Source organism: Protopterus annectens, chromosome 1.part1 (genome assembly GCF_019279795.1).
Source record: "Protopterus annectens isolate FY-2018-M chromosome 1.part1, PAN1.0, whole genome shotgun sequence".
Taxonomy (NCBI): domain Eukaryota; kingdom Metazoa; phylum Chordata; order Ceratodontiformes; family Protopteridae; genus Protopterus; species Protopterus annectens.
Genome location: NC_056726.1, coordinates 255,033,804 through 255,048,972, shown reverse-complemented (window position 1 = coordinate 255,048,972; position 15,169 = coordinate 255,033,804). Strand labels below are relative to the sequence as shown.

At 37.6% G+C, this 15,169-nt stretch overlaps 1 protein-coding gene across 1 annotated transcript in view; it reads left to right on the top strand.

The window, feature by feature from the left end:
• The window catches only part of FAM184A (family with sequence similarity 184 member A), a 2,724,106-nt gene that overhangs the window by 1,906,588 nt on the left and 802,349 nt on the right, over positions 1 to 15,169 (top strand). The window contains exon 10 of the mRNA XM_044086971.1: positions 3,196 to 3,237. Coding sequence (XP_043942906.1) covers positions 3,196 to 3,237 — 42 coding nt within the window. The remainder of the gene's footprint in view (positions 1 to 3,195; positions 3,238 to 15,169) is intronic.

Genomic DNA, 15,169 nt, shown 5'->3' with positions numbered 1-15,169 from the left:
AAAGAGCTGTTAAGGAATGGCGGCTAGTATTGGACTTTTACAGTCTAGGTATCTATTGTCTGATTTATATGACTTCCTAATTATTTTTGTGTATCTTCTCATACAATTGATTCAATGTACACTCATGCCTTTTTCACTTCATGTATTATATTTCATGTTTTAATATTCTGTTTCTGTAACTGTAAACCACACTCATTTATGTTGGGGTATAGTGGGATGCATTAACCACAGTAAAATATGTTAAAAAAAATTGACATAGGCAGGTATGAAGGAATTATGAAATCAACAGAGATGGGCAGAATTACACCAGTAACTTCATAAAAACAAAACAAAAATAACTTGGTATGTAATTTGATGAAGAATGGAGAAAGATGGGAGAGATGACAAAAAGTTTTGAATACCTCAAGAGAACACAGAGTCTAAGCCAGCAGTGAGAAAGATGGGAGAGATGATAAAAAGTTTTGAATACCTCAAGAGAATATAAAGAATCTAAGCCAGCAGTGTCTTTCAGAAAAAAGAAAGATATACAACTGCAAGAAATAACATGTCAAAGATAAAAGTGTATTTTTCTGAGCAACTGTGAGGAAGCTTTTGTTTTTGTGTCTATTGCCCTCTCAGTTCTCTTGGACCTGTCAAGCTTCCTTCTCCATTTTCCAATATGACCCTCACTCTGTCCATCTGCACCCAAGGACACCAGGAGAAGGAGTTAATAGACGAGGGTTGCTGCTGTAATCTTGTAGGAATAGGGTGGGTTTCTGTGTTTCTAACCTCCCTCTATAGCAACTAATGAATGCATTGCTAGGTGGGTCTGCAATATTGTCTCAGTGGTGTGTGTGTGTGTGTGTGTGTGTGTGTGTGTGTGTGTGTGTGTGTGTGTGTGTGTGTGTGTGTGTATATATATATATATATATATATATATATATATATATATATACATATATATATATATATATAGAGAGAGAGAGAGAGACCATGGAATCTAGCTACAGCACTTGTGTGCTGCTTGACAGGCTGAAGCACTCATTTTTATTTATTCTTGCTGCATAGTATAATATCCAGTGTGTACCAGATGTCAGACCACAGTGGGTCAAACTGCTTTCCTGTCTCAGGAGAAGTGAGCCAACCTTAATTTCTTATTCCCATACCCAAACCTAGTGCCTGGGTCACTAATCATACCCTGGTCATTTTCATACAGAGGATGCTTGATATATGGGATTGTCATCCTGAATTGGTTGAGGGAATTTAAATTCTGACAGAATGAAAATGTGTGTGGTATAGATATTAATTCTCACGAGAAGCATTGGAAAGGTAAGCTGTTTATTAAGTAGTATGTGTAGCATGTCCAGTGAATGTAGTGATAACTTATGAACTGTATGGACATACTGATCATTATCCATGTTCTTTCCTTCTTGCCTAACTGTTTATATGTTTGCATATCTCTAATTGATGCAGTAATAGCGAGTTTCAGCTATCATGTAGTTTGCTGCATTCCAGGAAATGACTGAGATTGCCATCTTTGGCATTCTTCAGATGGCCTATTGGGCTACCCTACCTGAGTCTAATCACACTGCTTTCTATGTAATCTGTTGTAATATTACTGCAGTCACATTTCTACTGTTCCTTCCCACAAAAATAGGGATAACACCTTTTCAAATACTGAAAGATGGATATTGCTTTTGGGGAAATCACTTTTTTGCATTACACAGCATTCCTAACCAGTACAAGGGGCCTGTTCTCATTTAAAGTCACAGTACTAACTATGTATGTGTTTACATGTAATCCACATTTAATGGGTCTATGTGTGTGCCCATATGTAATTCACATTTAATGGATTACCCCCCTAAGAACATTTAAACCCACAATCCTCAGAACAGTCAAAAAAAAAAAAAAACTCACGAAAGTAGTCTACATTTTATTTCTTGGCATTCACATACGCGCAGCAGAGATGTGAAGCTTTGCACAAGTGTAAGGTGAAGCAAGTAGCAACAGTTCTGAGGTTATCTATCATTCATCAAGGCAGATGCTGCCACTCGAGCCATTTAACAGAGTAACTCTGTTGGATCAGAGTCTTCACTGCGGAGCTTTGTGAACTGTTACTGTTCAGGACATTTCCTTATCTAAGGATAATCCAGATTTGATGATAATGACTCTGCTTTCTAGAAAAATAATCCCTTTGAACTGTATTTAATGTTATGACCACATGTAACTTGAGACTTGATTTTTCTAATCTCCCATACAAGTGTATTGTCTTAGTGTGTGATGCATTTGGCCGATAATGTAAATTGACAATTAGTATTGTAAGCATATTTTGGAAAGTCAGTTACTTGGATAGTCATTCTGACATCAGCTTCAGAGTTCCAGGCACTTTATTTCATTAACTTAATTAGTGATGTATTGTACACAAATGACAATGTGAACCTCCCACTTCCATGTCACCCCCCCCCTCCCCGTATAAATCTCACTGACCAACCTATACAAAATTGCAGATGGCGAACGTTGGTCACCGTGTAGTGCTGTAAATGTTTCTGTTTCATATCTCAATGGGTCATTTTTAGGTGCAGTCTCATACTTTTCTGCAACATTTATGGAAAGTCGGAGCATTTTCTACTCAAATATCAGGATATTTTTTTTCAAAGACATAACTGTAAAAATCAGTAATATCCATTGAACGTATCTAGACACGTGGTAACTCAGTTACACACCACCAAATAAATAAGTAAAATTCAGTGCAATGGTTTTGATGTGAATCCATCAGTCAGATCCTATGTTTTACTGCTTTGAGGTACGCTGATAGTTACAGTGCATGCCTGTGTCCTTGCTTTGTCATCCATTCACAGAAACCTGGCAGGTTGTATGCTACATGGGTTCACAAGTTCCGTCTGTGACTTGATATACTGAACTCCTGTCAGTTTTCTGTTGATATCCTAGAATCCTTTTAAATCTGCTAAGTATAATAATGCTGTTTATCTTAAATGACCATTTTCGTTCATGCTTTTAAGTGTTTATAATGAATCTGTCAGCAAGCTGCTCTGCATTTGGAAGTGTTTCATTGTTTTGTGAAAGTGCTTTATGTTATGACTCTGGATGATACATCATTAATGTTTTATGTCTTAATCTCCCTTCTTTGTCTCCTTTTGTTTTTACTCAGTTGATTTCTGAATGTCTCCCTTTATTCCTGTGATCTTTTCCTCATAGCGACACAGTCTGGGTGAAGCGTTGCATAAATCAATCAGCAACGTAAGTGAGCTCTCCTTGTAGTTCCTGCTTTGTTTTTCTGACCTCAATACACACACACAGGGCATGCTTGCATTGTTAAATTTCAGTTGACATTTGTTTCCAGGGCCTAGCCTGAAAATGAATATTTAGTGGCAATGACTGTGAGATGGAGCATAAGCTTTCATACTACAGTGCAGCAGTTAATGCTGGTAGGAATGATTTCCTTTCTGTGTGCATTGTCTACATAATCCACTTGCTTGGCTTTGAAGGAGAAAAGTAAAAATTTCATTGTGAAGCATATGTTTACCACTTTATCAGTGTGTCTTAGTTTATTAACTCCTGTTTGTGATTGGATGTTTGTTGTCTTGCAGAATACATTTTCTTTTATTTGGAGATTTTCATGTTTGTGTGTCTTATATATTTCCTTCTGTTTTTGTAGGTATTAATCCTTCAGGTCATATTATTTTACTAGTGACTATTTCTTTTTATCTTTTTAATAAGTGCTATTCCTTATTCCGTAAGCCCAATGAAGGCAACAAAGTTTTCTGCTTATCCAAAGGATGCTTGTAAATAATATTTTAAAAATAATTTAAAAGAAAAAAATCTATTTCATAAAAACATTATTGCCTTGGGTTAGTACTTTTGTCTGTGTAGTACAGTTGTTGACATATACTTAGAAGTGAAATAACCTTGTGTATTAACAGTTATTTTTATGACAGCACTGTCATATAAATGAACAATATAGTCATTATTAATTAATCAACTTTGTGTGTGTCACTGGTACAATATATAACATAAACAGCACTAACACACAAACATGGAGAGCTTTTGAGAAAATAAGTATAGACCTTTCTGCAACACATAAATGCATGCATTAGATTTGCATAATTAAATCAATGTATTGCATGAGATATTTTTTTTTTTAATTTTGCTTGCAGCTCTCTTTAAATGAACATATTTCTAAGCATCTTGTTTATGGCTATGTCCTTGCAAGTCCCCTCTGTGTTTATTGTTTGCAATATTACAGTGTTACAGTTCAGTGAAAGAATTAAAACTCAGAGCATCATACAGAAGTTATCAGGGATCTTAAGTTCTAGGACCATCAGCCTAAAGAAAAAAAATCCCCTGCTAGTCTGTCCTGTAAGGTATTACATTTTGAAATGGAGGGAGCAGTATGTGAAAATTATGGAATAATATGTTAGAGCTTGTTAACACATATATGAGAAAAAAATACATTTATTTTGGATATGTCCCAGTCAGTAATAAATATCTTGCATCTGTTTCTAATACCAAAAAGAATCTATAGTATTTACACCATGACAACTTTGACTTATATTCCATTACTTGCAGTCTTGTACATATGTAATAGGTTGGTCCAAAACAGTCTATAATAGACTGAATACTGTTTCATTGTTGGAGTTTTTATGTCTGAATGGTCTTAATTGCATTCTATTAGAGGTCTTTAGAGATGTCTGTATAAAGGAACCATTATAGGAGTTTTCCTAGAGGAAATGTTTCTTAGGATACTTCTTCTAACACCTAACACAGATGCATTGTCTTGTCATGTTATCAACATTATTTGAAAAAGAAGAATTGTTAGTTTGTGTTTTCAAGAGTATATGGATAATGAGAATTGTTATCCCCAAAATGCACCTATGAGCATTAATGTATGCTATCAGTGTTCAGAAGTTATCCAAATAAGTATGACCAAATTAATGCGTGGGTTGATGTAACTGCATCTTCAGGCCCCCATGTTTAAAACATGTTCTCCTCTTCCCAGCTTCTTCAGTCGCAGTGTAACCTGAAGTTCTGAGGTCAAATAAATAGGCCTGTCATAACCTTCATCTCCAGACCCATGATGAGCATAATCCAGCACTTTAGATAAGACAGGACAGGATTAGCATCTTCATAAATTTATAGGAGTTTCATGGCACTATAGTCTTGTGACCATAAGTGCCTTACCAATAGCCACCCATGGACTGTATCCCTTGTTCTCTTTGAAGAGTGCTAATGTATCACAATACTTACCCTTGCAGGTTAAGCAGAGCAATATAATGATAATTTATTGCATTGCTTAACCTGCAGGGACAGCATACTCCAGAAAAGGGGGAGGCACCGCATGATGAATCTTTTCACATTGTGTTTATCTGTTGATGAAAATTTAGGACCCTGGTTCAGGTGATTGCTATTAGATTTGCAGAGATACAGAAGATCCAGGATCGCAGGGTCTGTAATAGTGCAGTAAGAAAAGCACTATACCACCCATCAAAAGTCAAATGGATACTGAGTAAAGGGATATAATTTCTAGTCTCACTTGGTAGCTCAGGAGTTTTAAGACCAACATCATCTTATTTAGGAACATCTGTGGCGTCTCTGCTAGATTGATATGTCAAGTGTGGTACATCCTGAAGAGGGCATTGTACTCTATAACTGATCTAATCAGTAGTGAATATAAGGGAACAGTGATGACTTTAGATTTGGATGATATACCTGTGGCTATTATTACACTGTTTGTTTATTGTATTTTTATTTTCGCATATTGCAACTGGGTATCCCTTTTCAGACACAACCTGAACCAAGATGGTACAAGAAAAGAACAGAAGACACAGCATGCATACAAAAGTCAATAAACATAATACAAAGCTGTATACAGAAAGCATGATAATATTTAATGGACACATAAACAAATACCCATAAATGTGCTAAGTACTTGAAGCTTATTTGGAAGTTTATATTATATGAAATACAATATGTACCTAAACTGAAGCAGTTTAGGCAAGAATGGGGGTTGATGGTATCAAACCTAAGGAAGGTAGTGGCAGGAAAACAATTCTAAAGCAAAGTGGAGTAGGGTGAAAGAGAAGTAAATGGATAGGTGTCATTTTCCAGATTAGATGATAGTACACTTCCATATTATTAACCTCACATTTGAGCTTGTAGTTATCTGTGGATTTCAAATGCTATACACTAGAAGTTCCCATTGCTAAAAACACAAACAAATGTAAATAAGGAAGAGCTCAAAATCAATAACTGAGTTGCCTCACATTTAGGGGGTACAAAAGAAGAGTTGATCTTAATCTGTACAGTTTTAGTCCAGTTGTGAGACTTGTGATGGATCTGAGAGGAAGCAAGATTATTATGTAATTTTTAAGGACTTTCAAAATATCATTATGAAGTGTGCCAAATATCTTGGATATGTTAAGTAATACAACATTGTTTGTTAAACCCAAATGCAGTGCATTAACCCCATTATTGTAGAATTTTATCAGGTTGTTTAGGCATGATCTCAGATATGTTAAAGCTATACTAAGCTAGCATGTTTTATGTTATTGAGGTTAGAGTAATAGGCTCTATTTGGAAACTGAGGGACGATTTATGAACGTAGTATGCTATGGATGAAGGTTTGGAACACCAGAGTGCCTTAAAAAGCCTATTGTAATTCATAAAAGTAGCAACACAATGGAGAAAGACATTGCATGCTGTCTTACCCCATGCTGTAGACATTGTACTTCATTCACAGAGTTGTTATATGCCATTCACTCCCCAATGTACATCATTCATAAAATAAAATGTTCCAAAGAACCAGCTGATGCCAGTGGAGTAGCATATAGAACTCCATACAGATACAGTCTGATGTACTATCACTGTGATACCCCCTCTGCATGCTAATATGTTGCTCAGCAGATAATGTAGTATGAAAATAAATAAAACTAGAAAACCTCCAGCTGCATGGTAGAAATATCAGCACTGGTAAATTAGTTCATTAAAGTGCAGGCAGCCCTGCTTCCACAACCTAACTGCCAAGCCTCACTTAGTGATTTTGATGATCTGCCAATGGGAGCTTGGACAGGCAGTAGATTTCTTCATTATCATACTATGGTAATGACTCCCAGTCTGATGGCATTACTAAGGAGTGAATTTTTTTTTATGAATCATTCCCAGACATGACAGTGGATCACAGAACAAAAGTGACACACACAGCAGTAAGATACACTATACTTTGCTGACGTGTAATATATGTTACTGAGATGCCTTTTACTGCTCTGTTGTATAGTGCTGTCATGCTCCACAGTGCTACTCTGCATCCGAAGCACAGGGGCACCTAACAGGTAGTGGTGTACTAGATGCTTCTGTGTGTGATTCAAGAAAATGGGATGTGTTTTTATGTTACTGAAGACTGTCCCAGCTCATGATCATGAGTTAGGGTAGCTTGTGACAACATCCAAGATATACTGCACAAAATGCATGTGCACATCTGTGCAAGATGTTTATTAATGCCTGAGCCTATACTTAGCTCCATCTTTATGTTCACAGGTTACAATAGGCTGTTTCTATACAGGTAGAATAAATGCAGGTGTGTAGATGCAAGGTATTAAAGATATTTAGGATAAAAACCTGATAAATTAACAGGTCCCATACTTAGATTTGCTTATGTCATACTAAATAATGTAAATAACAATTTGGTATTCATTTTAGGGTAATGGTTATGGAGTATTTGCTTATTTTTTTCCTTGTTTTTTTACTGGATTTACAATGTAAATATTCTCTGTAGCACCACCCACATTCATCTTCAAGCTGCTGATAAAAAATATATATTTTATGATAATACATTAAGATGCCAGCTGATGAGCCTGCCTATCCTCTATCTGTACTGATCAGTTGCTCCATTTCTGAAAACTATATCCCAGAATTATGGAAAAAGTTTTGCGTCATACCCCTTTATAAAGGGGGCCATCAACAGATCTCACTGATTACCAGCCTATCTCCATTCTGTTCCCACTGTCCAAAATTCTAGGGGAAATGCATACATTTTCTTCATCGTCCCTGTACACAAAGGTGAAGCATCCACTGACCCAGGCAATTATAGGCCTATCAGCCTAACTAGCCTGATCTGCAAGACCATGGAATGCATTATCATGGACCTTATAAACAAGGACATTGGCAGCCTCCAAACGCTTGACCCCCATGGTTTTGTCAAAGGGTGATTATGCCTGTTATACTTAGTTGACTACTTTGAAACAGTCACCAAAGCCATGGAAGAGGAGAAAATGGTGCACACCACCTACCTTGACCTACCCAAAGCTTTTGACACTATTCCCCACTCAGGCATAGCAGATAAACTCTTCCAGCTAGGCATCAACCCGTATGTTACCAGATGGGTAGCTAACTGGCTCACTGGTAGAACACATTCAGTCAAAGTAGGGGAAGCCACCTCTAATATTAGACCCATAATGAGCAGTGTACCCCGAGGATCTGTCATGGGGATTCTACTGTTTGGGATATGCTTTTCTGAGATGCAAGCCAAAACCAGTGGTTTTTGGCTGACCATGTCTGCAGATGACTGCAAGTTGGGTGCTGTCTTAAATTCCGCTAGTGATGTGAACATCCTCTAAGACGGCCGTAACCAAACTAATGACTGGTGCAAGAAGCATGCCCTCAAACTGAATGCCAAGAAATGCATCATTATCCCCTTTAGGCAAAATGTCATCCCCACTAATTATCACATTAATAACAACGTACTAAGCATGCAATCAGTCGCAAGGGACTTGGGCACCCAGGTTGATAGCAACCTGACTTTTGACCACCATGTTGCCTCAGTTGTACGGAAGGCTTTCTATATGGCCCACCTCATAAATAAGGGTATTCATCCAGGAACAAGAGGTCATAACATCCCTGTACTCCTCCCTTATCAGACCCATTATTTAGTACAATGCCCCCCTTCGGCCAAGCACAAGCAGCAGTTGGAGAGGCCACAGATGTTCCTGACCAGGAAAATCCAAGGTCTCAAACACCTAACCTACACAGATAAGCTAAAAGTCCTGTCGCTCTACTCAGTCTTATACAGACTGCTCAGAGGTGACCTGTGTCTGGCATACAAGGCCATTTCAGACTCAGTCTTGATGGAATTGCTGCATATCCGTAAGACAAACTCCACTTAAGCAACCCACATGCAAGGCCTTAACCTAGTCTGTGACATTAATAGAACTTGTTGGCAGGATAGATTTGTGTCCCAAAGACTCCCCCATCTGCAGAATAGATTCCCTCTCCATGTCAAGCAGAGTACCTGTGTAGCCCTCTTTTAAGAGGAACCTGGATGACTGGATGGGAAGCAGAAAATATACCCCTGGGATCCTACCTGTGTCCCTGCTGGACAGGGGACACAAGTGCTGACTTTGAGGGAACATGGGGTGAAATTCTTTGCTAGGTTTAAAAGGGCCTCTGGGCAATAGCCTAGTATCATCCTATAAACCTATGAACATAAACAACTCATAAAATGCATCACAGAAAACAATATATTCTCCCCAGCTTGACACAGTTTTTGTCCTAAGAACAGCACCACTTCAGTCCTATTGACCTTTGCAGAAACGATTAACAAAACAAAATTCTGATCATCTTATCTTTGCACTGTTTCTTGACCTATTTAAGGCATTTGATATAATTTGCCACCAAAAACTATTGTCAAGACTTATCCAGCTTAGACCTAAGCCAGCCCACTATCAACTGGTTTCACAACTACCTATCTAATAGGTAACAGACTTTAAAATAGCAATAGGCCTATGTGTCCTCCCTACCAGTATTCACTGGAGTCTTACAGGGCTCTGTACAGTGCCCTCTACTGTTTAATCTGTTCATCAACGACCTGCATACTGCTACTACTCATGCTGGCATCACAACAGTTTGCACTGCAAAAATCCTTAACCTCTCACCAAGCGATCACACACAACTCCTTCCTATCTATTGAATCATGGCTAGATAACTGTAATATCTTCTTAAGGCCAAAAAAAAAGAAACCTAATCATATATTATTCAACAGTTAAACTCTCCAATCTCTTAATTCTCAATAACTTCAAAAACAGCACTAAAATAGAAAGACTGCCATACACTAAACTTCTGGGTGAAATAACAAACAAGCAGCTTCTTTGCTGTGGAAAATGTAAAAGTTAAAGGGACAATGGCAAGCATTTCAGTGAAAAAAATAAGTTTGAAATTATGGGAAAGGAATAACAGGTAACAACCTTCCTAACATCCTTAATACTTTAATGCAGTTAACAGAACAGTGTACAATTTAGTTTTATTTAAAGATAGTCACTGCACTTTTCCTTAGGGCTAAAAGTTAATGTTTTCTGAAAGCATACAAGCAGTTTTTCATATCTAGGAGGGGAAGAGAGATAAGAAAAGAACTGAATTGGCAGCAGCCAGTGTAAGCGGGAATACAGGAATACAATTTTAGGATAGGTAATGCCTATAGGTGCAGCCGTCAATTTGCGGCAATGTTTCCCTTCTATTGGGTTTAAATTCATGTTTTGAACATGTACATAGTTTTGTATGTTTGTTCCAAGTTGATAGGGGATATAGAGTGTTTTGTATTTAGTTTTTTTTGTTTGAGGGTTTTCATTAAAGAAAAAGTCTTGAAAAATGTGACATAGGTTCGAATGGAGATAAGAAGAAAAAAACTGTACAAAAGATCAGCCTGCCAAACATTAGTATATGCATGTAAAACAAAAGATGGTAATACATGTTAAGAAAACCTGTCATGTATAATAGGTGGGAACAATAATTTTTATCATGATGACTATGCTGTCCAAATTATCCCGGACTATGAATGGCCTTACAGGTACAGGTAAAAGGAAAGAGTATTGAATTATATTAAGAAATGCACAGTGCAAATAGCATTGCTGCAGACATATTTAGAAAGAAATGAGCATGTGAATTTAACAAACTGATTACTTCAGAATGGATATTTAACAGAATGTCAGGGACAGATAAAAAGGGGAGTAGTTATACTAGAGGGGCTTTAATAGTGATAGACATGGGTGAAAAAGACAAAAATGGTGTATTATTGGTAGTAAGGGGCTGTTGGGAAGGGAGGAGGATTACAGTAGCATGACTTATATTCCACTGAAAACTGCTATTATGGAACGTAAGAAAATTTGGGGAGAAATAATTTGATTTCAGCAGGGAATATTATTTATAGGTGGGGAGTGGATTTGATTTGCATTAGTGAGGATATAACAGAGAGACCTAGAAGGAACAATATAACAAAAGGGAGTAGATTTTTGAAGAAATGTATAAAAATATTTGGTAAAGAAGATGTGAATTCAGTAGTAGGAACTCAGACAGAATTTACATATTAATCCCCAAGGCACAATAACTGGGCTAGACTTGACAGACGTTTTATATATCAAAGGAACAGGTGACATAGGGAACCAAAACCACATTATGTCCATCTAGTCACTACAGCAGTGTTAACCAAAGCTGATACTTTATATTATATCTATTTGCAATATTGTTATATTGTGAATCCTCATGATTTTTATCTAATACAAGCCAACTGTACATCTTTACATCTTGTCCTTGGTAATTTTTTTTATATATGTTTATTGTTTTCTATGTTCCAAAATTGTAATTGTTCATAAATGTACACACTGTTACTGTCTGTTCTAATACTGTGCTGTACTTAAATGTGGAGCTTTTCTCCCTGGGCCTCTGCTGAAAAAGGACTACTTGTCCAGATTCCCGGTCATCAAATGTAAAATTAAATAAATAAATAAATAAATTTAATTGAAGTCTTCAACACACAGTCAATAACTATTTCTGATTATGCACTAATAACTCATATAAAAATGCATGATAATGCAGTAAAAAGACATTGGCACTTTTCGAGCCTACCTGATAAAAAAAGAATTTTCAGGATTAGGCAGTGGAATGTATTCAAGTGTTATTAGGTAAGATAGAAATATATTCAGACATTATAGCTAGTGACTGGGATAAAATGAAAATTGAGTTTAAAATAGGATTGAAATAAGAAAAAGAGATATGGTTAAGAGGTAACAGAAGTTACTAAGATGGGCTGATAAAGGTTAACATATTGCAAAGGAAGGAAATTCTTGTAGAACAAGAGGAGGAGCAAATGCAGAGTGCTAAAAAGAAAATAAGGGAGCGTCTGGTTAATCTGCATAAGATTTTAAAGATTGCAGTTAAGCAACTGTTTTTGATAACAACTCCAGAGGACAAAAACTTTTAGCACAACAACTTGGGCAACAGAATGCTGGAAGGACTGTCACCAAATTTAAGGAACCTATTACAAGAAAAAAATAACCAGAGATCCTGTCAAGATTTTAGAATATTCTGGAAATTTTATGAATATTTGTATAAAGTAGAGAAATGTGGAAATCAAGAAAAGACTACAAATGGAAATATTTATGGAAGACTTAATTATGCCAAGGTTAGATGCAGACAAAGCTCAACAACTAACAGCTAAGATATGGGGCGATAAGATAAAAACAGTGATGTATAACCAGTCTTCAGGAAAATCTCCAGGAACAGATGGTATTCCTGGACAAGTTTGGAAGTTAGAAGAGAGGAAAGTGATAAAGATCTGTAAGATTTTGTTCAACAGTATTTTAAAAGGAGGGGAAGCACCAACATCTTGGAAGAAAACTGTGGTGGCTGTCTTACCAAAAGATGGCAAAAACACATCAGGCCCAGCTTCATATAGACCCATTGTAATTTAAAACCATGATTGTAAAGTGATCCAATGTTGTCAATTTTTGTCTTTTCAAACATATGGCGTTGTCAGATTCAATGGTATCTGACCTTGGCAGTGATCTCGAAGCTTATTGGAACCAGAGCTATGACTCCTCCCCTACACATTATTCCCTAGGTTCCACTTGAAATCCTCAGATCTAGTTTGCCACTCAAATGATTCAGATGTGTGTAGAGCTCTCAGTTACACAGTAGGATATTTTAATGTTAGCTTTCTGCTCCTCTCCTGCTGTGAGAGTTTTTATCTTACTTTTCATGTAGCTTGATAATTATAGATAATTTTTGAAAATTGTTAGGTATACTTTGTGGTCAGTTAGTTTACATAGTTCGCTAGTTGTTTATCCTAAAGTTAAGGCTGTAGTTCTCCCTGTTTAAGAAATGTTTTTTTCTACAGTTATGATAGTGTTTCTTCTAATAGTTTAAAGTAAGAATTAGATTTAGTATCAGTAAGTTCTCTAGGATAGTTTAAAATGTTGGAATTGACAGTATTTAAGAAATGTTCGGAGTGTGGGCACAAGCTACCACTGCAGAACCCACACATCAAGTGTGTTTATTACCTTGATGTGCACACCTTAACATCAACTGCCAGTCATGTGCAGCCCCCAGCAGAAGGTTCCACTAGACCAGAAGGGACAAACTAGTGTTAAAAGGGTTCCTTCCCACACAGATAGGTGCTACCCCTTATCCTGTTTCTCCTTTGGTTCTTTAAGAAACACTTGATATTAACTGCATCATTCAACTCTGGTGCTTTGTCAGAGTTTAACCTAATCTGCCACAATGCTTCTTTTTGTTCCAGCTCTGTCTTAAAATCCCCACTCCTTATATGGTGTGTTCCCTGTTCCAGAACTGAAAACAGGAACTTATTATAGTTCGGACACTTCAAGGTGTGTTTAAAAAACCCGTTCTATTATCCTTCTTTTTTATGCTGTAGTTGTGTCTTTTGGATTTTCCCGGTTAGGGGTCGCCACAGCGGAACTCCGGTCCGCTAATGATTGGCAGTAGATTTTTACGTGCCGAGTTACCAGCCCTGACGCACAACCTTCAACGAAGGTATGCCCATTCACACATGTCTCCACACAGAAGATGCTGTAGTTGAGAATCGAACAGGACAACGTCTTACTGTGAGGCGACAACACTACCGCAGCACCACCACCGCAGTCATGCTCTTTAATCCTGGCATAGAGACCCTGGGTGGTCATCCCGATATAAAATGTAGTACACTGAGAATGTAACCCAATGTACACCACACCTTTTGTTTTACAGTTAAAATGACCAGACACTGGAATAGTGTGTGGCAAGTGGGGTAAATTTACAAAAGGTCCCTCTAATATGCACCTACAAACAGTACAACTTCCACATTTGTGCATACCAGATGGCTTGTTGAATAAATAAGCGTTTAACAGAAGTGTATGTCTTTAATAGTTGAGTTTGTGATGTCACTTAATTGTGGAATGAAAATGCACTTTCTATTGGTTTATAGATATTTTTAAACTGAAAGTTTTTTATTGTTGAATGTATTGTTTTCTGATGAAATCTAGTGATGAAAGTGGAAAATAAATTCTTGTTTATGCTAAAACTTGTACCTCTTGTTCTCAGTCTAAGTTCCAGTTCTTGTGGCTTCCTAGGAGATGAATTGACACCAGGATTCTTTAAGCCATGTCTTCCCCTTAGCGCTTCGGCCCTTGTTAGCTCAGATCAGAGATCAGCTTTAGGACTAGGGCTCATTGTTGCCAAGGTTTCCCTCTCTTCTTCAAAATGGAGGAAATCAACAGTTCCAGTGACAGCATCTGCCTTTGAGGCTTTTGAAGGGGTTTTGGTGAGTACCAAAGACATGATAGCATCAACCAGTTTGGTTCCTTCTAAGCCCCATCTGCACTGTGCTTCTTTGCCTCTTCATCTTGTCATACAGGGACAGCCTGGCACCAAGAGATTCTAAGGAAATCTGCTTCATTAGTTCCCTGTCCAATTCTGACCCTTCTTCTGTACCCCCAGAAGGTGTTCCCAGAAAATGGACATAAATCACCAGAGTCTCTCACTCAGGATACTGACTTAGTGGAAGGACGGGTTCCCCTTGCTCCCTCTCTGAAGATATCTCATTCACTGACATTCTAGAGTTGATGAAATGGAGAGGGGTTGGACATCCCAGACCCTTCTCCAGATGAGTCAGTATTCTTGGTGGGCTTTGGTTCTGGACCAGCATCATCCTGGGTGGTACCCCCAATTAATCTTATCAACCTTACGGCTCAACAGGCATGGAAGGACCCTGATGTGGTGGAGGCCATACAGAAGAAAGCTGACCATATTATACCTGCACTATCAGATAGGAAGCACTGTATTAAGAGTCCACCTATAGATGCTATGGTGGTGGCAGCAACCACAGCGAAATGACTATCGGAAGAAAGTGCAT